A 22,977-nucleotide genomic window follows, 5' to 3' on the forward strand; every position below is an offset into this window, starting at 1 on the left:
CAATAAATCTGAAGAAGAAGAAATCAAAAAAAATCCCTTTTATTATTGAAACAAAAAAATCAAATATTTGGGAATAAATGCAACAAAGAGGTAAAGGACCTATACAAAGAAAACTATAAAACACTGTTAAAAGAAATAGAAGAAGACACAAAGAAATGGAAAGACATCCCCTGCTCATGGATTGGAAGAATAAACATTATTAAAATGGCCATCCTACCAAAAGCAATATACAGATTCAATGCTATTCCAATCAAAATTTCAATGTCATTCTTCAAAGAAATAGAACAATTATTGATGAAATTCATATGGAATCACCAAAAACCCTGAATAGCCAAAGCTCTCCTGAAAAAAAAAAAGAAGGGAATGGAGGCATCACACTCCCAGACTTCAAACTATACTACAAAGCCATAATCATCAAAACTGCATGGTATTGGAACAAGAACAGACATACAGACCAATGGAATCGAATAGAAAATCCAGAAATAAACCCACAGATTTATGATCAACTAATATTTGACAAAGGAGCAAAGAATATGCATTGGAGCAAAGAAAGTCTGTTCAATAAATGGTGCTGGGAAAACTGGGTCGCTACATGCAAAAGAATGAAGCTTGACCACTACCTCACACCATACACGAAAATCAACTCAGAATGGATTAAAGAACTAGACATAAGACCTGAAACCATAAAATATATAGAAGGAAATATAGGCGAAACACTACGTGATTTGCACATCAAAGACTTCTTTACAGACACATCACCCAAAGCAGTGATAGTGAAGGCAAAGATAAACAGCTGGGACTACATCAAATTAAAGAGCTTCTGCACAGCAAAAGAGACAATAACAAAAACAAAGAGAAACCCCACCAACTGGGAAAACATTTTTGCACCCAACACTAATGATAAAGGACTGATCACAAAAATCTGCAAAGAGCTGATGAGACTCAACAACAACAAAGAAAATAATCCAGTTAAAAAATGGGCAGAAGAGCTAAAAAGAAACTTCTCTGAAGAGGAAATGCAAATGGCCAACAGGCATATGAAAAAATGTTCAACATCACTTGTCATCAGGGAAATGCAAATCAAAACTACCATGAGATACCATCTTACACCAGTGAGAATGGCACATATTAAAAAACTAGCAACAACAAATGTTGGCGAGGGTGTGGAGAAAAAGGAACTCTTCTGCACTGCTGGTGGGAGTGCAAACTGGTCCAACCACTATGGAGAGCTGTGTGGAGATTTCTGGACCTACTAAACATAGAGCTTCCATATGATCCAGCAATTCCACTCCTAGGTATCTACCCAAAGGACACAGAAACATCAATTCCAAAGACACCTGCACCCTATGTTTATAGCAGCACTGTTTACAATAGCTAAGCTTTGGAAACAACCCAAATGCCCAAAAATAGATGACTGGATCAGGAAGATGTGGTACATATACACCATGGAATATTACTCAGCATTCAAAAAAAGATAAGCACATGCAATTTGCAGCAACATGGATGGCGCTGGAAGGGATCATGCTCAGCGAAATAAGCCAAAAAGAAAAAGAAAAATACCAGATGATCTCACTCATAGCAGGAATCTAGAAAACTTAAATAAGGAACCAGGAAAATGAATAACTATAAGAAAGTGAAAATCAGAATCAACAAAAAACTATGAAACATAGACACTTTGGGGGGTGGGGGGCGGGAGGGGAAGGATTGGGATCAGAAAGGGGGGGTTGCAATTGTATGGGGAATATAAAAATAAAATTTATTATTTAAAAAAAATTAAAAAATTAAAAAATAAAGGTTAAAAAAAAAGACATACTACAAAGCTATGATAATTAAAACAATGTGGTACATGATTAAAGAACAGACAAACATATCAAAAGAATGGTATAGAGAACCCATAAATAGACTCATGCATATATAGCCAGGAGATCATTGACCAAGTAACAAAAAGGAAACTAAATGGGGTAAGGATACGATTGAAAGGCAAAATACAGGGGCATTTTAGAGTGAAAGTATTCTATATAATACAACAAATGTGAATACAAGTTATTACACTTTTGTCAAAACACACATAATACACAGCACTAAATGTGAGCTGTAATGCTAGCTACAGAATTTAATTAATATAATGTGTTAATTCTGGCTCATCAATTATAATAGAACTATCACACTACAGTAAGATATTAATAAAAAAAAACTGTAAAGGAAGAAAGGGAAGGAGTATGTGGGAAGCGTCTGCTGTCTGCTCAATATTTTAATATAAAACTTCTCTAAAATATAGTCTATTAATTCTTTAAAAGGTATTGAATAACCCCAAGATCAATGAATATTAATGTTAATATTAACATTATTATATCTGGAAGGAATATATTTAAAGGAAAAAAGAAAAGAATGGTTGTAATATTCAGACTTTTTAAAGTATTTCTTTTTCCAGAATGACACAAAATACCAAGCTATTTCAACTTTGGGATCTTTTCCTTATAAAAGAAGGAAGAAAGAACTTTGAATGTTTAAATATTGTAAAAGTAAATATTAAGAACTATTTTCTGCATTTATATAAATAAAAAGTAAATTAGAAATATGTTTAGTAAAAAAAACTAATTTCTTATATTTCATATACAAACAAGGTACTTGATTAAAGAGTTTAGGAAGAGGAAAAATGAAAAGATTAAGATTCCTTTATCCAGGAATGTATAATTTGATGTGATAAAAAATACACAAGAGGGCCTCCCTGGTGGCACCTGGGGCTAAGTCTCAGCACTATGAAGCTATTGGCAGCCACTGCAGCATTAGTTTGATTCCTGGCCAGGGAGATAACCCACATGGTGCAGCAGACCTCTCCGTCTCACCCGCTGCTCCCCTCAGCAGTGTATTTCAGTAGATCTGTTTCAGTAGATCTGTTCAGTAGATCAATAGATTCTGTTCCCCACATTGTCTCTGGTGAATCCTCTCACCTCTCTCCACCTCTGGCCATTAGCCCAGCTCTTGTATGCATAACTAAATATTTTTTTTTAAATACACAAGAAATACATCATTAAGTGATTTTGTCAGTGTGTGAATGCTAGGGTGTGATTACAAAAACCTAGATGGTATATGTTAGAAACTTTGGGGGGCATCTTCATAAGTGGCAATTAATATTATTAAAAGATAAGTCTCAACACTTGTGTCCCATCGCTGAGCAAAACGTTGGTAAGCAATGCATGACTGTATAATAAAACTGATATCATAAGTACAGTCCTTTAGCCACGTTCTGAGTCATTCTATTGAGGTATTGAATATAAGTGGGTTGTACAAAACCGCCAAGTTTGTAGCCAGTTGGTTAGAAGTGCACAAGTAGCCTAGGACCCTTTGCTGGTGGCTGGTTGGTGTCTGAGATAGGATAGTTTGTTTTTTTTTAAGATTTTTTTTTTATAGAGGCATGTTTTATTTATTTTTTTTAAAGATTTATTCATTTATGCATACAAGAGCTGGGGTACGGGACAGAGATGCAGGAGGTGAGAGGACTCACCAGAGAGAGAGCGGGGAACAGAACAGGCAGACTGACTAAAATACACTGCTGAGGGGAGCAGCGGGCGAGGCATGAGAGGTCTGCTGTACCATGTGAGTAACTCCCTGGCCAGCCGGGGATAGAACTCGTGCTGAAGAGGCTGCGGATTGCTTCACAGTGCAGTGCTTAACCCCTGTGCCACCAAGGAGGCCCTGAGATAGGATAGTTTTGCAGATAATTAAACCCTTAAGCAATCTCCTAACTCTGGACGGTCATCATCAGAACTGCATAATAGTGTATCAATTGGGTCTCTTTCTGTTTTATCACCTGAACTCAAAGATTTTCACTCTATTATTCATTCTCTAGTCAAACAGATATTTTGGGGAAGTCAACCCTTATTAGTCAACCCTTGTTGGTTGGGGCTGGGGCAGGGAGGACTTGAAATAACCTAATAACCTCATCTACAATTTCACTTTTAAAAATTATTTTAAAATACAATTATTTTCAACTTTGAGTCCATCAGGCTAGTGGGGAATTCAAGCCCTAATTATTCTTGCTATAGACTGCAGTGATTTTAGTCCTGGGCAAGACCAGTTTACATTTTAGATTCTTTTGTACACGTTAGATCCTCTACTTGCTCCCTTCTAGTTTGAAGGCTATTCTCCATTCCCTTAAGAGTCAAAGGACATTTTATTAAAGTTTAAAAAAAAAAAACTCCACAGCCTTTCCCTTCTGAATTCTTGCTATCTCCTGAGAAGCCAAGATGAAGTGAGTGTACAAAGAGGATGTTGGTCATGAGGAAAGACGAAGCCAGGATTCTCTGCTCCCTGCCCAGCCTCTGTGAATACCTTAAAATTTTTTGAGATAATTACAGATTCACATGCCATTGTAAGAAATCACACAGAAAGAACCCAACATTTTATCTAGTTCTCTCTAATAGTAATCATTTGCAAAATTATAGGATAATAGTTTTCAAACAAAGATACCAACTTTGAAAATCACCCAATTTTATTGGATTCTCCAGTTCTGATTGTATTTATGCATGTGTGTGAAATTATATACCATCTTTTCATTTGTGCATGCTCCTGGATATCCATCATTGAGAAGTGCTTCACCTCAAGGACCTTCATGATGCCCTGTTACAGACATATCCATCTCCTTCTCATGTCCCTCTCCTGCTTTCCTGACCCTGGACACACAAACACTAATCTGTCATCCACTTCTACTTTTATCATTTCAAAATGTTGGAAAAAATGGAATCACTTTCTCCTCAGAATGGCTAGAGTTTCATCCAAGATGCTGTATGGTTAGACCATTCCTTTCAATTGCTGCGTGTACTCCATGCTAAGGCTGCAGCACAGACTGTTTAATCATCCCCCTGTTAATGGCCATCTGGATTTCTTCCCATTTGGAGTTATTACACATAAAGCTGCTTCACTCTAAATATTTGTGTACAGGTGTTGGTGTGAACTTGGTTTTCCTTTCTTTGGGATAAACCCCCAGGAATGCCATTGCTAGGGCATATGGCAGTGCATGTCTGTTTTTTTAAGCTATTGTCAAAATGTTTTCCAAAGTGTCTGGATTACAAGCAAGTTATAAGAGAGTCAATTTTTCTGAACCTTACCAGCAGTCGGTTATCAATTTTTTGCTTTAGTCCTTCTGTTAAGTATGTACTGAGAGTTCACTGTGGTCTTAATTTACCTTGCCATAATGGTTACAGATGCTGAACATCTCTTCATGTGCTTACTTACTGTCTCTATGTCCCTCTATAAAATACCTATTCATGTTTTTTGCCCATTTTTCATTTGGAGCATTCACCTTTATTGTTCATTTTAAGAGTTCTTCAAAATAAAATTAGATGAGGACCTCCCCGGTGGCACAGCAGTTGAGCGCTGGGTTGCGAAGCTGCCCGCAGTGCTGGTTCGATCCCCGGCTGCTCCCCGGCCACCGAAGGAGGGTCCAACATGGTGCAGACCTCTCCTGCCACCCGCTGCTCCTGGCTCTGGTGAATTCTCTCACCCTCCCGCACTTCTGATGGTACCCAGTGCTTGTATAAATAAACAAACAAACAAACAAACAAACAAACAAATAAATAAATAAATAAATCTTTAAAAAAATTAGATGAAAATTCATTTTTTGATACATAACTTGCAAGTATTTATCCCAGTCTCTCTTCACATGGACTTCCCTCTTCTAATGGACTTTCACAGAATCTTCTCATTTTCATAAGCTCCATATCATCAACATTTTTCCTCTTACTCACAGATTTTTTATGTCACATTTTAAAAATTCTGTATTCTCAAATATTTTTTCCTAAATGTTTTACAGCTTTATGTTTCACATTTATGTTTATGATTCATTTTGAATTAGTTCTTCATAACACAGGAGATTTAGGTCGAGACTCATTTTTGTTGCTACTGGGTGTCCCCTTGTTCCATGTGAATGTCATCTTAAGTCTGAGGAAAACCCTTCTTTTATTTTTCTGTCAGAAGTAATTTCTCTCTCCTTTCCAACCAAGACACTAAGTATAACAACTTCTTTGGACATACCTTTAGGGAATAAAAGTTGGGAAGTCAGGTACCAGAGAAAACTTGAGTTTTCAGCCACGTGTAAAACCTGCCTTGCTAACTAATTCAGTTTCAGGAAATGATAGTGGAAATGCTGGATGAAAACATAAATTAATATCACAGAAATTACCCACATGCAAAATTTTACCTGTCAGCAATTATGTGAATTTTCTAGAATAATCTGTAACCTACATTAGATTGTCAAAGATGTCTGCAGTTGCTCAAATTGTTCTTGAACTCACTGTCTTGAAAGTTCAGATTCCTGTTCAGAATACAAACTCTTCCCTTCTGGAGTACCTTGAAGTCAAGATTATTCTAATATTGAAAAGCTCCTAGCCAAGGATATGGAACTTGTGACTTCAAAACAGTTTTTGCTTCACTTGGGTTGATATGTTGATTTATAAGATGGTTTTTCTTTCCCCTCCAAATTGCAAGCATATAACAACCTTTCAGGAGACACCAAAATAAAAAAAAAAGGGGGGGGCCGTTCTGAGTTAGCTAGCATGATTCTCATAGTAGGCATCCCATTGTTCTTCTTACATAACCTACATGAAGTGCATGACTTTTTTCCCTCCATTTATTTCTCTCACAGATATAGAATACTAAGCATTTGTTTGCAGATTTCCATATACATGCCACTATTTAAAAGATATATAAGAATGCATGTCACAGTCATGCTGAAAACTGAATAGAAGAGATGAACATGTATTCCAAAACATAATACGTGGCAGGGCCTCCCTGGTGGCACAGACAGTTGAGCACAGTGCTGTGAAGTTGTCTGTAGTGCAGGTTTGATCCCGGCCAGCTGGGGAGATACCCACATGGTGCAGCAGACCTCTCCTATCTCACCCACTGCTCCCCTCAGCAGAGTATTTCAGTCAGTCTGCCTGTTCTTTTCCCTGCTCTGTCTCTGGTGAATCCTCTCACCCTCCCACACATCTGGCCTGTACTCTTATTTTTGTATGAATAAATAAATCTTTACAAAAAAAAAGATAATATGTGGCAAAGTGAGAAGTGCCATTTGCATGGGCCAGTTAAAGACAGTCTTATACTAACTAGTCCTCAGTCAAATTAATTTCAGTATTACAAACAATAAATCTGAAGAAGAAGAAATAAAAAAAACCATCCCTTTTATTATCGAAACAAAAAAAAATCAAATATTTGGGAATAAATCTAACAAAAGAGGTAAAGGACCTATACAAAGAAAATTATAAAACACTGTTAAAGGAAATAGAAGAAGACACAAAGAAATGGAAAGACATCCCCTGCTCATGGATTGGAAGAATAAACATTATTAAAATGGCCATCCTACCAAAAGCAATATACCGATTCAATGCTATTCCAATCAAAATTTCAATGTCATTCTTCAAAGAAATAGAACAATTACTGATGAAATTCATATGGAATCACCAAAAACCCTGAATAGCCAAAGCTCTACTGAAAAAAAAAGAAGGAAATGGAGGCATCACACTCCCAGACTTCAAACTATACTACAAAGCCATAATCATCAAAACTGCATGGTATTGGAACAAGAACAGACATACAGACCAATGGAATCGAATAGAAAATCCAGAAATAAACCCACATATTTATGGTCAACTAATCTTTGACAAAGGAGCAAAGACTATGCATTGGAGCAAAGAAAGTTTGTTCAATAAATGGTGCTGGGAAAACTGGGTCGCTACATGCAAAAGAATGAAGCTTGACCACTACCTCACACCATACACGAAAATCAACTCAGAATGGATTAAAGAACTAGACATAAGACCTGAAACCATAAAATATATAGAAGGAAATATAGGCGAAACACTACGTGATTTGCACATCAAAGACATCTTTACAGACACATCACCCAAAGCAGTGATAGTGAAGGCAAAGATAAACAGCTGGGACTACATCAAATTAAAGAGCTTCTGCACAGCAAAAGAGACAATAACAAAAACAAAGAGAAACCCCACCAACTGGGAAAACATTTTTGCACCCAACACTAATGATAAAGGACTGATCACAAAAATCTGCAAAGAGCTGATGAGACTCAACAACAACAAAGAAAATAATCCAGTCAAAAAATGGGCAGAAGAGCTAAAAAGAAACTTCTCTGAAGAGGAAATGCAAATGGCCAACAGGCATATGAAAAAATGTTCAACATCACTTGTAATCAGGGAAATGCAAATCAAAACTACCATGAGATACCATCTTACACCAGTGAGAATGGCACATATTAAAAAAACCAGCAACAACAAATGTTGGCGAGCGTGTGGAGAAAAAGGAACTCTTCTGCACTGTTGGTGGGAGTGCAAACTGGTCCAACCACTGTGGAGAGCTGTGTGGAGATTTCTGGACCTACTAAACACAGAGCTTCCATATGATCCAGCAATTCCACTCCTAGGTATTTACCCAAAGGACACAGAAACATCAATTCCAAAGAACACCTGCATCCCTATGTTTATAGCAGCACTGTTTACAATAGCTAAGCTTTGAAAACAACCCAAATGCCCAAAAATAGATGACTGGATCAAGAAGATGTGGTACATATATACCATGGAATATTACTCAGCATTCAAAAAAGATAAACACATGCAATTTGCAGCAACATGGATGGCACTGGAAGGGATCATGCTCAGCGAAATAAGCCAGAAAGAAAAAGAAAAATACCAGATGGTCTCACTCATAGCAGGAATCTAGAAAACTTAAATAAGGGACCAGGAAAATGAATAACTATAAGAAAGTGAAAATCAAAATCAACAAAAACTATGAACCAGAGACATTTTTAGGGGGGCGGCGGCGGGAGGGGAGGGATTGGGGTCAGAATGGGGGGGGGGCTGCAATTGTATGGGGAATATAAAAATAAAATTTATTATTTAAAAAAAAAATAATTTCAGTATTAATGTATTAACAGACTATAGATAGTGAAAATGCATCCATGAATCTTCTGAAAATTAATTAGGGTCACAGAAAAACTAGCCACACAATATCCACTCATTTGATACTAAATAGCAGATTCATAACTAGAGAAAAGCTTGTTTTACTATCTCTTATAGGCTGATAAAGACAGAACCTAAACATCAAAGATCAACAAAGATTCCTGCCTTGCCTTGTCAAAGATTATGAAAAATATTGGATGGTTTCACTTATAGCAGGAATATAGGGGACCCAAATAAGACATCATTGTAAAAAATAATAACAGTACAAAACACAACAAAACAGACAATTATAAATATGAGATATCCTGCAGGGGATGAGGAGGGAGAGGGATCAGAGGGAGGGAGGAAGGAACACAAGGGACTGAGGTGATGGTGCACAGTTGCATTGGTGAAGGGAATTCTATGGGGACTACACCTGGGGTGGGGGAAAGCAAACATTGGTTAAAATGAACAACGACATAAAAAAATTAAAAAAATAATAATAATTAAAAAGTAGATTATGAGATATATTTTCCACAATGTAATTTTTTAAAAACATTTAGATTGGGTTCCCCCAGATTGACATCCCCTTTCTCCTGACCATAGTGTTGTTGGAATCATAATAGACTGTGAGTTCCCTAAAGACAGAGGCTGACTCTTACTCATCTTTTATACTCCACACACAACAAAAAGCCTAGAACATCTATGTCCCTCCAGAATTATTAAAGGAATTGTATTGAAACTATTGAAAAGTAGACCCAGAATTAAAGGTTATTTCAGAGTGAAATTGTGTTTCACTTTACAAATTTTCACAGAAGAATTTCTGCTTTTATTGCAGTTTTCTATGTAAATGTCTATGAGAATATTTAGTTGAGCAGCTGATCCATAGGCAGGTGCTAAAGCAAGCTGTCAGGACTCTCGTCATAGAAACAGAGAAATCAACAAGGATATACCTAAATAGCATCTAAAGCAACATTACATTTCTATTCAGAGGCTTAGTTTGTGATAATATTTCCATTCAAGTTGCTGCATAAAGGGAAACAGGTATGTTCTGAGATGACATAGCAGTATAAAATGCAATGAGTCACCATGGATTAAAAACAACACCTTTACACTCTAAACCAAAGTGAAAACAAATCAAAATTAAAGGAATCATGGAAATAAGACTAGAGCAGGAAAACAGACAGTGTTACTTTTACTTTTTACCCCTTATAGGACATGATACAACCACAAAAGCATTTAGAAATTAAAAGGAGGTGAAGAAATTAAAATGAAGAGGAAGCGCTTCTTTTTTTTTTTTTCCTGAAAGATATTGCTTACACCTAGATTAAGTTAACAAACCAAAGTCATATATTTTCATTGAAAAAATAACTGGGAGATTTCTCTAATTTTTCTTAATATTTATTTTTAATCCATTGTCTTTTTTTAAAGTCACTCACTTTGAATATACCAAACACCTGATTAAGTTTTGTATTTTTACTGAAATCCAATGGCTCAAATTCTTATGAATATTTTAACCCTTTGCCTTCCAAATCTATATTTTTTAAAATACTCCATTCTAGCCCAGCCATTCCCTGAGCATGTGGCTTTAGAACAAGTCAGGATGTTAGATGATGAGAAGTGAAGCAAAACCACTGTGCCCTTTGAAATCAGCAAGGATTTTAAGCTTGAAGAAAAGAGAAAACCTCTCTCCAGAGAGATGAGCCAATGAAAATAGTTCTCACATACTGAATCTTCCATCAAAACTGTTTAGCAGATACAGTTTATTCCTATTGAAAACATGCATGGAACACAAAGGAAGAAAAATGTTTCTATAACTTCTTCATCCATGCCCACTTTAGAGCACAATAGAGCATTTATAAACTGTCTCCTAGGCAGTGGTTGAGAACACACAAATCCTCATCCAATCATGCATCTCTTCCTGAGCCAGACTTAGAGACATTTAATTCATTATATCAAGCCCATCTCAGGCCTTATCAATTGTTTACAACTAAAGCTCATTAAATCATCATTATATTAAAAGGCGCAGAGAGGCAAAAATATTTCCATGCATACAATTAGCAATGCTGAGTCACATTCTGGAAAGCAAATGTAACAGTTACTTCCAGATATGATCAGAGACTATAACTTAATTGTCCTGCATTTGAAAATAACAAGACAGGATTGGTATAAGCCAAGAGTAATGTTTGAGAAGATGAAAACAACACAACCTCTCCCTCAGTCTGTGCTCTTGTGCCTCTGTCTCCCTAATACATACACACAGACATGTGTGTGCACATTGTCTTTTTTGTTTTTCTCCATAGGATTTTTCTCTACTTATCACCTAGTGTGTTTCATCTATGCATTCATGGATATGTGTGTGCATTTATAAGTTTTCAATACTTATCCTTGAGAAAAGACTTTGAATCTTCATACTACTATAATCCCAGCACCCAGAACACGATAGTCATTTCAGAAATTTTTATTGAATCACTAAAACCACCTATGAGGTATGTGGCAAAACCAGTCTTAACATACAAATAACACTTTTCAAAAAATGTTGCCCAAATACTGGTTTCCAAGTTAGAGGTCTCAAATAATACTACCATAAGCATAGCATAGTTAATTCAGATCATGTATATTTAATCGAAGTGTGTGCATATAAAAGATACAGTTGTAGATATTTTACTATGTTATATCAAATTTGATGGAAATAAGATGGCATACAGAGATAGAACAGAAAATGCTCTGCACATATAATATTTCATGCTTGAAATAAAAATTCTAATTTGCATCTCCAGAAAGAAAGCTTATTTAAAAAAATAATTAATGTTTGTGCAAAACTGAAAAACGATGTAAGAAATATATATATAAAATAAATAATTAAATAATTAAAACACTATGCTGCATCTGACAAATCCTTTGTCAAGTACCAGACCCTTTTTCACCTTAATTTATCCTAACTTGGTATGTGGAGAGTTTGAGTGAGAATTAAGAAAATATGTAACAATAAATGTTCGATACATCTCTTCCTTTCATTCAGATGCTGTTTCTATCTATAATATTTATTACTTTTATTGTTGCTCTATTTCACAGCCATTGAGAATTCAATCCATAGACTCTATATAGACAGAAGTTGGGATGAAATATACATTCATTTTAACCTTAGTAGGTTTCATTCTCCAATTCAATTCCACTTATTTGAAAGGGCTAGAATATGCATTTTAAGGTTTTAATTAATTCTCTTGTGAAAACACATAGGAAACTACATACACGTACAAATCTAAATGTGTAAAGGAAGTTAAAGATAACAGCATCTGTATCTAGAATTGCAGACTCCATCACTGAACTGCATTTTCAACTGCTACAATTATAGTTATGTATATTCAAAACTGTCAATGGAATGAGGCATAAGTAGACTGACAAATCCATTTAGGAATAAAGCAATCATGACCAAAATGTTCTTAATTATTCAGAAGTAGATGTCACTCTGGCCATCTCTTCAATCATTTCCACTACTTCTTATAACAAACCAGATTTGACTTTATTTAACTTTAATAACAGGATACAACTAATGGATAGCCAGATTGTAATTACAGCAGAGAGCTGTGAGTAGAAAGAAATTTTTACTTATTTCCCTGGAACTTCTCCAGCTTTCAAACCACTGCCCACTAATTTCAGTTATTTTTGCTCCGTTTTAAGAAATGAATCAAAATATATCTTTTATGTTATCATCACATTTTATCCCCCAACAGAGATTCCTATCAATTATGGAAATGCTGCCTCCAGGCTGTGCTGTCCTTTTCTACACTATGTTCCCAAGGACGCTAAAGGAATTTTGTGTAAAAACAGAGGGGATGAGGAAAAATCACACAATGACATTAACAAGATTTAAAGTGATAAAGTACTCTATAGAAGTGAAGTTAAAAGAATTATTTTTATCATTATGGGCAAAAATTTGCTCAATCTCACAATGTAATTAAGCCAAATACAACTTCTAAGCAATATTCTTTAGGCTCCTGCTGCATATGTCTGACTCATTTTCTCCCTCATGTCATGATCTAACATCTATTTTAATCTAATTTCACCCATGTAGACATGCCGTACACAGGGCACAAATGGACATGTTCTTACTGACCCTACTAATTGGGTAAGTTGTGATACACTGGTCTGAATACACACTGATATCAATTTAACATGAAAATTACATGACTAATAATAACATGGGGGGGGAATTCAATAGGTATGCAATCTAAAAGTGGGTCCAGAACATATTAAAATAACTGTGAAATGTCCACTAGTTTTCTCTGCAATAATAACCAGCCATTTGAAAATTAGCAAGAAACCCACACTATAAGTACCCTATTCAATACAACGAATGCTGATTTTCTATTGCCCAAGAGATGTAGAAAACAGCAGTCACTGGCAGAAAGCTAAGTCTGGGGAATCTAGGATCTATCAGATAATGAATATTCTTATTTGGAGAAGAAAATATCCAACTATTAAAATAAAAACTGCTCCACCTCTAACTTGTAAATCTTAGCAGGAATGAATAGACCTTCCTCACCAGATACCTATTTCATTAACTTTAAAAAAAAATGGGGGGGTTGAAATTGTATGGGGAATATAAAAAAAATATTTATTATTAAAAAAATAAAACCTTGAGGTTTGCAAAAAAAAAATTAAAAAAAAATAAAGATTTATGAAATAAAAAAAAGGAGGATTTCCTCTGATAGCACCTGCATAAGTCACCCAACCAGCAAGTGTCAGAACTGAGGCCCAAACACTTCTATTTAGCTCTAGAGTTTTCCAAACCACCTACCTCTGTAGTGTCTGTAGAAAGAGTAGAAAGGTTCTAAAAATCACTTGGTCTAAGTGTTTCCTTTAACAAATTAGAGAATAAAGGTCCATACAACTGTGACAGGGCCTGTTGTTGCTTCTACATCTATAAGGAACAACTGTAGCCTTTATCTCACCAACACCCTGGGTCTCTTTTAGCTTCCATGACTTACTTCCCTGGTTATCCACTTAACCTCATCCAATTCTCTTGCTCACTCTCCTTCACTTATCCACATCTGAAATATCAGTGTTCTCTAGAATTCCATCTGCCATCCTCTCCCTGGTTATTCTATTTCAAGATTTTGCAGCCTTTTAAAAGCAATGTCCAAACTGATAAACACCCCGCTAAAATCATGGCTCTTCCTTTTTCTCATTACTTCAACTACCCCTGTACACTTGGGATTAATAATCAACTCAAGCTTTGTCTAGAAGATGAAGATTCAGAAATCCAATTACCTGCTTGATGTCCCATAGACTCTCTGCAGTCACCAATATCAAAAATTTACAAATTTAACTCTGTTCTTTATATCAACTATGTGCATCTCCTGCACTCTTAGCACTTTTCTTTTACATGAGTCAGAAACATTAGATTGCCTTTGATTTCATACCTTTCTTTCTCAGCCCACATTTGACCTAAAATGTCTCTAGGCCAGGGACTCCTTTCCTCTCTGATGGGCGCTCTGGGTTAGACCTCTCATTTTCTCTTACATGAACCACTACAACATCCTTCCCATAGTTGGTTTCCCTCTTCAGACTCTCTCCACCTCTGATCTAAGCTCCTCTCGCCCACACAACTACTTTTAAAAAAGAGATCTGAACATTTCACCCCCATTCCCCCACACTCCTCCCTACCTACCTCAGAGTACAAAGCCAGCCCACATAAATAGCACTAAGGATCCTTCAAAAGCTGATCAAACCACTCTCTCCTTCAGTTTCCATCTTTTCTTCCCTCCTGTCCTTCATCACTCTGGAACAACTGCTATTCCCAGAATAAACTGACATCTCTTTGAGTTGCATGTTAATGCTTTCATTTGGAATTAATTCCTCAAGTCAAGTGCCCACCCTCTTTTATACAAATCCATCAACACCATCAACATCTTCTTCCTAACCTACTAAATGCAGCCGTTTGAGTTTACAGAATTTTTCCAGGCTCCGCCTTCATTCTTTTCCCAATCCGGTCCAGCTGATGAGAGAAATAAGACTAATACCCAGGTCTCCAAGAGGCTTTTGCCAAGGATAAACAGCTAGTTAAATGAGTATAACTTTCTAAATGCTCCTTATATATTTTTTACATTACAAAATTAAATATTTATTAAACAAAAATTACCTAAGTCTACGTTATTATGAGAAATTTCCAATGGAAAACTTAAAGTACATAACAATTTATCCAATGTGTTTGCATTTTCTTACTGTAATATCTTGCTTAAGTATTTAATTGACAATGTTCATATATTCATCCATTAACTCATGAAAAAAAGCAGAGCTTTCAAATCAACCCTAAATATTTGTATTATTTATGCACTTTTCCCAGTGAATCCAGACTACTTCATTTGTGGCCCAATGCAGATAACATTAACACAAGGCAGATATTATAATCACATAAAATATTAGAAAAAGCAGTCAATTTTATTTCAATGTCATAGATGGAGGTCACAGAAAAAGGACTTAAAGTTTTGTGCAATTGAAGAAATTTGACTTAAAACTGAATTTGACATAAAACACTGCATAAAGAGTATTAATCATAACTAATGAACATTTAATGAAGTTTTAAGTAGTTTGGTATAATGTGTTCATAACTCCCACTCAGTTTATTCTGTTCAGTTCTTCTAACCCTGTTTTAATAACACAAAAATATCAGCTTTTCTTTGACAGGTAATGAAAGAATAGCATGAAAAAATATCCTCTAAGGAGGTCAACAAATGGATCTCTTCAAGGGACAGCTAATGGCCTACTTTTTTTTAATTGCGGTAATGTTGCAATATAACATTATGTAAGCTTGGGCATGCACTGCTGGAAATCAACACATATATAAACTATATTCAGCTCACCACTACGTCCAGTTCCATTCTGCAGAATCCATACCATTATCCCCTTTGACCTTATTCACTTTCTTCTCTTTGCTAACCACTATTTGGTCTTCCAGTCCAAGAGCTTATTTTTGCTTTATTTAGCATACCTATTAATAGCTGATTATATCCTTAATTGCAAAAATTATATCAAGGCAATAAAATGCCAGTCTCAAGGCGCTAGGTTTGAGTACCAACCTCCGTTGCTCTTCGCCGTGTTCTCCAGAAGGGACAGTGAGGCACTCGTCCATGTGTCCGTGCAGCAACCTGAGGACGTCGCCACCAATCAGATACCCTGTAGGGATTGAGAATCATTCACCTTCGAACTGTCATGATCAGATGTTGATAATGCAAACAGCACATGTGTTCCAATCTTCTATTTTCATGGACAGAGAAAGAGAAGTCTAGGAAGGCTTAAGTCACAGAGATGGATGGTTGTCAGCTGCCACCTCTGAGTTCTGGTCTCTTAATCCCATGATAAAGGATATTCCCATTAGATAACATGCCCTCAACCCCATATGGGACTCCACTAAACCCACAAGCATGGAAAGGTAAGTGAGAAACAATCAGAACAAATACAGGTATTTCCAGGGAATCCCTGAAGTATAAAACACTGCCATGATCCAGTTCTAAGTCCTCTACTTCGAAGATGATAAATCTTGACATTAGCCTAACTGAACAATACCCTGAGGTCAAAACATGGGAGAAAACAACCCCTAAAAAGCTAGTACAAAAAAGACAGTAAAGCTTAAAGCCGATAACAGTGTAAAAATAAGGAAAGATAAATCTTAACACAATCTTCACTTTTAAATAGCCATTAAACAAGATTCTTAAATGTCATGTATCATCATTACATAATATTTTGATATAAAAAGTTCATTATCACAATTCCAAAGGTGATTGTCAACTTCTCATCAAGGACAAGATTCTAATTGAAGTGGAGCTTTTACCTTGGGCTGCTTCACTTCCTGAGCTGATTGGAGCCACACTCCAGAGGGTTTGCTGGAAAGCGGCATCCACGTGCAAGCTGCCATTGCCATAGGACAAGTGCTGCATTGGAGGCAAAATGAGGCATCACTTGAGGGTCTGGGTGAGACTTAACACGTAAGTGCTATAAGCAACTCAGACTTTCGCTGCACATTTGGAAATGGCCACAGAGCACGTCTATTCAACCCTGTCACTTAAAAATTAAGATACTAGAAGAAAATGTGTTTCTATTTAACTTCAGGCATTTTTTCATTCTAAGAGCTACCTAAGGCACTAGCCAGAAAACACACAAACAAATAAACTAAAATGAACTTACTTGTAAAAACAGACTTTTTTTTTAAAGATTATTGATGGGAAAACTTGTATGGATAGTAGGCACTTACTATTAAAATGATTATTATGCTTTCTACCTGTCAGTGTGACAGTTTTTTGACAATGAAATATGTGAAATCTGCTAGACCAATGTCTTAATTATATGGGGTCCTTTAGGAACTTTTATCTGCAATTTTATATATGTTCCATTAGATGGCGATATTTCCTAGTAGGTATGTAAAATAGGAACAATACATTTCCTCCAAAATTCAGCTATTAAAAATGTCATTTTCCTTCATTAAATATTAATAAATTTAAATAATATATTTCATATCTATGAAAGTCATAATGTATGAGTTTTCAAAGAATAAGAAAAATTGAGTATCGTCAAATGCCTTGCTTGTTTTCCTAATAACTAAGACTTGCCTCTAGAATTTCAAACACACCAGGAACTTGGAATCATGACAGGAAACATCACAAGCATCCTTGCAATGATTCTGCAACACTTTTCTGATGCTGATGACAGCCTCAGCTTTAAAAGACTTCCATAGTTAGATGAAGAGCAATCACAACATGAAGTAGTCACACTCTTATACTCTACAAATTTTTCAATGTCCTATGGATCTCTTTCACCTAAATATACTATTTCCAAATAACCTGCAAAAACAGTTCATTTTCTTTCTCTTAAACACAAAACCAAAGCAATTTCAACATTTGACCTACATGTATTAGCTTTCAATAATTTAAAACTATTGAATAATTTAATAAATAACAAACGCTGACTTAATAATAAATCACTTAATCAATAGCATTAGCTCATCAGCTGATGCGTTACACTTAGAATAACTTGGTTTAATAGCCCTCCTCAACTCAACCATATTATAACCTCTTTTATTATAACCTCTGCTTCACCTCACTTTGTCATTATTATGTATAATCCTAGCTGAGATTCCTGTATTGAACTAATTTCTTCCCCAATGTTAAAATACCGTGACCATTTACCAATACATTTGCCATCTGCATCCACAAACAAGAAAAATCTATTACACAAAATAATTAGTGTATTTTTCATTCTCCCTTTGGTAAACAAAGTAAATAAGCCAGTGCTTTACAGGTAGTGTAACAGTTAAAAAATATTTTGTTATTCCATAAATGGTCCTGTTTCAATGATGTGAGCAAAATAACAGCATATACCACCCAAAAAACTATAAAAAATAGATTTTACCAAGCCATCAGAAGACAATTCAAAATACTGGTGCTTATGTTTTTACTTTTGAATTCAAGTAAAAGCTCATGCCATATTGCAATAGATCTGTTCACTCACCATGAGTCATAGAATATACTATGTATAAAGCATTGTGCTAAATATTAATAGAATGCATTCCCCACCCAAAGGGTGCTTGTCATCCAAAATAGAAGGTAAAATATATACACAAATTGCTGCAAGACAGTATTTTTTAAATATTCGGTGAATTGACATCAAAGTGCTACAAGAATTGGGAAAAGAGCACATTAAGCCAAACTAATTGGAACACAGTTCATCCTAATGGGTCTGGACATGGTATTTTCACAGGATAAATGGTATTTCGAGGGAATAACAGATTCGAGGAGCTAATAGAATCTTTTGGCTTCACATTTATATCCTTCAAGATGGTGTCTCCAAATAAGTTTGGACACACCCGTTTTGGGTATGTGTGTTAATGTTAACATACTGTGTTGGAAACATAAATTTTTGTAAACCAGTTTAGACAAAAATGTAGTTGGAAGTGTGTTGGATCTCCCTGGTTATCAAAGTGGCTCTGCTTAGGAGGATGATATAACCAAGAGTGTGTGTGAGTTCTGGAGAGATATGGAGATGAAGTACAACAGTGAGCTTTATCTTTGGGGCTTAAGGAAACACTCAGAAATAGAGTTAGAGAGTGGTCTGCAGAGCAAACAGGAGCTAGATAAAGGACCTCATACTTTAGGCAATTAGAAGCTACTGCATTGAAAAAATAATGTGGGGAGGAAGAGGGCTAAAATGCAATTTTCAAATCACATCTAAGCCCACAGGTAAATAATAAATATGAGCCATAAAAAATATGAAATTTTCAGCCTGTTGGAAAAAGTCAAAAATGTCTTTAAAATCATATTACATCATAAAAAGATATCTAAATAATGTCCTTTTAAAGAAAATATTCTCTAGACAGAACTATTTGGGATGCTTCAATTTAATTGTGCTGCTTAAACAGCAAAGGGAGATGTGAGTAAGGGCAATGTCTAGTCAGGCCTGTGATGTTAAATATTCAGAATGCAGTAGCAGTTTCAATTATTGAAACTAATATGAGTTATCCTTAAAGCAAAAATAGATGTTGTCAGAGGTTGAAAGCAAATTTGGCCTTAGGCTGAAATATGTAACTACTGCAGGATTTATACAATAACATGCTAACATCAACACACTAGCAGCAGTGCAGGGACTTTGGGCATAGATTTGCTCCCTGGTCTCAGCTTGATGTTTATGTTAGTGACTCCCAAGTTCCAATACACATGAATCATTGAAAGATCTCGTCAAAAAATGGTAACAAAAATGCAGGAGGTGAGAGGGAGATCAACCAAGGCCACTGCTCCAAGAACTGTGTTCTGAATAACAAGCATCATATACTAGAAGCATAAAATCTTAGAAATAGAAAAGATATTATAAATTAGTTGGAGTTATAACCTGGATTGTACTTTGATATTTTTAGTATGTATTTTGATATTTTCCTTGTAATCCTATCTATTTATTTTACCATTTTAAAAACATTATGGTGACTAGAAATCAGGAATCTTTATCAGATTGCCAAAGGGCACTAAAATTTTTAAGAAGATCTGAAGTAAGTCCTCATCTGAAGCATTAATTTACTTATTCATTTTTCTTTTAAGTATCAGAAACTTGGGCCCTTGTGATGCAATAATCTGGATAATTTATCACCCAATGGCAGGAAATACTAGTAAACAAAACATATTACCCCTTGGGCTTCATGGTTGTTCTTGTTCCGAGAAAACACCAGGAGCATAGAATAGATGCTCTTTCCAAATGTAATATTCTACAATTTCATCAACTGAGCCAGCCACAAAGAGGGAAAAAGGCCCAAGGTAAATCAATCTAAAATGTACTAGTCGGTATAATAAATAGCTTGAAAATATCTCCTTGTTGTCTTTTTAGTCATTAATATTTTATGCAACTTGAAAGAATTCAGCAACTTATTAAAAAATTCAAACACTATTTCTTTCAGAAATTCAGTTGTAAGTAGGAGAGAGGTCAGGTAAATTCTTATAAACCTAGAATAGCTTGTTAGCATTTTCATCTCTCTTAGATTTGTGGGTTCTCTTTTTCCTAAATTACTTTCAGAAGAGTTGTTTGACAATATTTTCCTGGTTCCTTAAAAAGCTGTTTCTATATGTTACCCAGTTAATAAAAAATTAGTCAAAAATCAATGTTCTCAATGCAGGCAATTGAATTCATGGATTGAAAACTCCTGGGCATACTGGGATGATTTTACATCTTTCTAATCCAAGTGAAATTGTTTCGCATGCTTCTCCTTGTTTTGTTTAGTTTGAATTATTTTCACACTCAGTGATACCTACTTGGATCATGTTTTCTTTATTTAAATTATATATTTCTCTTTATTTTTCAGTTGCATTGCTAAAGCCTTCTCTTAAAGAAAAAAATAAATATTTCCAACAGGGGCTTAGGAAGTTTTTTTCTTTCCTCTCCAATAGTCCCAAAAAGAGGATTAAGATATCATTTTGTAACAGAATAGGAAACAACAAATGAGAAAAGACATTATTTGGATGATTGGTTTATAACCATTTTTAGTGATATGACCCTTTCTTTCCAGGAAATTCTATGCAAAGGCTCAACATATAAAATGGAGGAGGGTAGGAGGGAGGTGGACTAGTTCAGCTCTATGTGGATTATAAAGGCTGTCTATTCTCAAAGTCCTTTTACTATCTCACTTATTGACCTTTTGCTTATTCTCACTAAGCACCATATAGGTCCTTGCATCCATCAACAGAACATTCTACTACTCTACATGCTCACTACTGGTCAGCCCCAGTAGAAATGTGAGATAATAAATTAACCATTTCCATACCCTTAGGAACTACCTTAATAGCTAACCTAAACTGTAACATTTATTGACTATTTTATAGTATCCTCACAAAGATCCTATTTGATTGGTTTTGTTGTTGTTTTTTTTCTTTTTTCTAATTCTTTAGAGCAGAAACCATGTGTAGTCTTTACCTGGTCTTGGCCTTTCCTCTCGGGTCTACTATATGCTATGTCCATAGAGAGGACCACTAAATGCACTGACTTCATTACCAATGGAAAATGAAATTTTAACAATCTAGTTGGTTACTGTTTTTAGCACTATATAAAAGGTTACCCAAAAAGGAAACAAATTGTCTAAAATGTAGCTTGAATACTATTTGTGGATTTTAATTCATCATGAGGTTTATTTATCTCCCAAGGTAATAAAGGGTGAACAACATGCACTATTATTGCTATTATTTGAACAGCACTTTTAAATTCAAAACATATTCAAATTTATTACCCCATTGATTCATTACAGTAACCCTGATGCTAAGTATAAGCATCAAAATTTTTTTTTCCAAAACAAAAGCAACTCTTTAATTATGAGAACAAAATGTTGATTACCAGAGGATGAGGGGACTGTGGCTGAGTCAGGTAAAGGTGGTCAATTGAACATTGGTGGATGGAAACTAGATTTAAGTAGCTATCATAATGTGGTATATATAGGAATTGAGTTATAATGCAGGACACCTGAACCCTACATATTTTTTTTTATTTTATTTTATATATTTTTTTACATCATTTTTCATTTTTGCACAATGTATGCATTTTCATCTTAGGTTATATTCCCCACACAATTCCCACCTCCCTTGCTTTGACCCTAATCATCTCCCTCCACCTCCCATAGTGAGGAGGAATGTCAGAATTCAGGAAATTAAGGGACTCTCTCAGGTATTTAGTGGCAAAATCAATACCCTGGACTCTGTGAGATTCCAAATTTTCTACTCCTTATTGCATAAGGACGTCATCCTATCCAAATACTCTGCTATGTGTAACAAACACACTTGTTGTACAGTAAAAGCATGCATAGCTATACAAAAATATAGATTAAAAAAACAACAAAACTAATCAAAGAGGATCTTTATGAGAACACTATAAAATAGTGAATAAATATTACAGTTTAGGTTATATATTAAGGAAGTTCCTAAGAGTATGGAAATGGTTAATTATTATCTCACACTTCTACTGGGGCTGACCAGTAGTGAGCATGTAGAATAGTAAAATATTCTGTATAACTATAAGATATAGTTATAATTTAGGATTGAAAAGTTTGCATGTATTATTTTTACTGCTCTTCTTGGTTTCCAAGTAAAATTACAAATTAAAATGTGCATCTCAAACGAAAATAAACAGAAAATTATAAACTAGAGATATTCTCCAGGGAGGGGGACGGAGAGGGATCAGAACAAGGGAGGGATCTGCACAGGGGATTGTGGTGATAGTGCATGGGTGAATTATTGGTGGAAATTCTATGGGGGCTACACCTGAGAAAAGAAAGCACACATTGCTAAAAAATGAACAATGATGTAAAATATAGATAGATAGATAGATAGATAGATAGATAGATAGATAGATAGATAGATAGATAGATAGATAAAATGTGTCTCCTGATCAAAATATATCACCTTAACATACACAGCACATGTATACAGCAAGGGTTTAATAAATACTTATTCAATAAGTCAGAAGGAAAAAAAAATATTGACTGGTTTCACTTATAGGTGAA

General features: G+C 35.3%; 1 protein-coding gene across 1 annotated transcript in view; it reads right to left on the reverse strand.

The window, feature by feature from the left end:
* The window catches only part of RYR2 (ryanodine receptor 2), a 697,569-nt gene that overhangs the window by 387,051 nt on the left and 287,541 nt on the right, over positions 1-22,977 (reverse strand). Inside the window, exons 8-9 of the mRNA XM_054694896.1 lie at positions 16,789-16,888; positions 16,037-16,133 (exon numbers count right to left, since the gene is read on the reverse strand). Of these exons, the coding sequence (XP_054550871.1) occupies positions 16,037-16,133; positions 16,789-16,888 (197 nt within the window). The remainder of the gene's footprint in view (positions 1-16,036; positions 16,134-16,788; positions 16,889-22,977) is intronic.

Source organism: Talpa occidentalis, unplaced genomic scaffold (genome assembly GCF_014898055.3).
Source record: "Talpa occidentalis isolate TD23 unplaced genomic scaffold, MPIMG_talOcc4v2.1 talOcc4.14, whole genome shotgun sequence".
Lineage (NCBI taxonomy): Eukaryota > Metazoa > Chordata > Mammalia > Eulipotyphla > Talpidae > Talpa > Talpa occidentalis.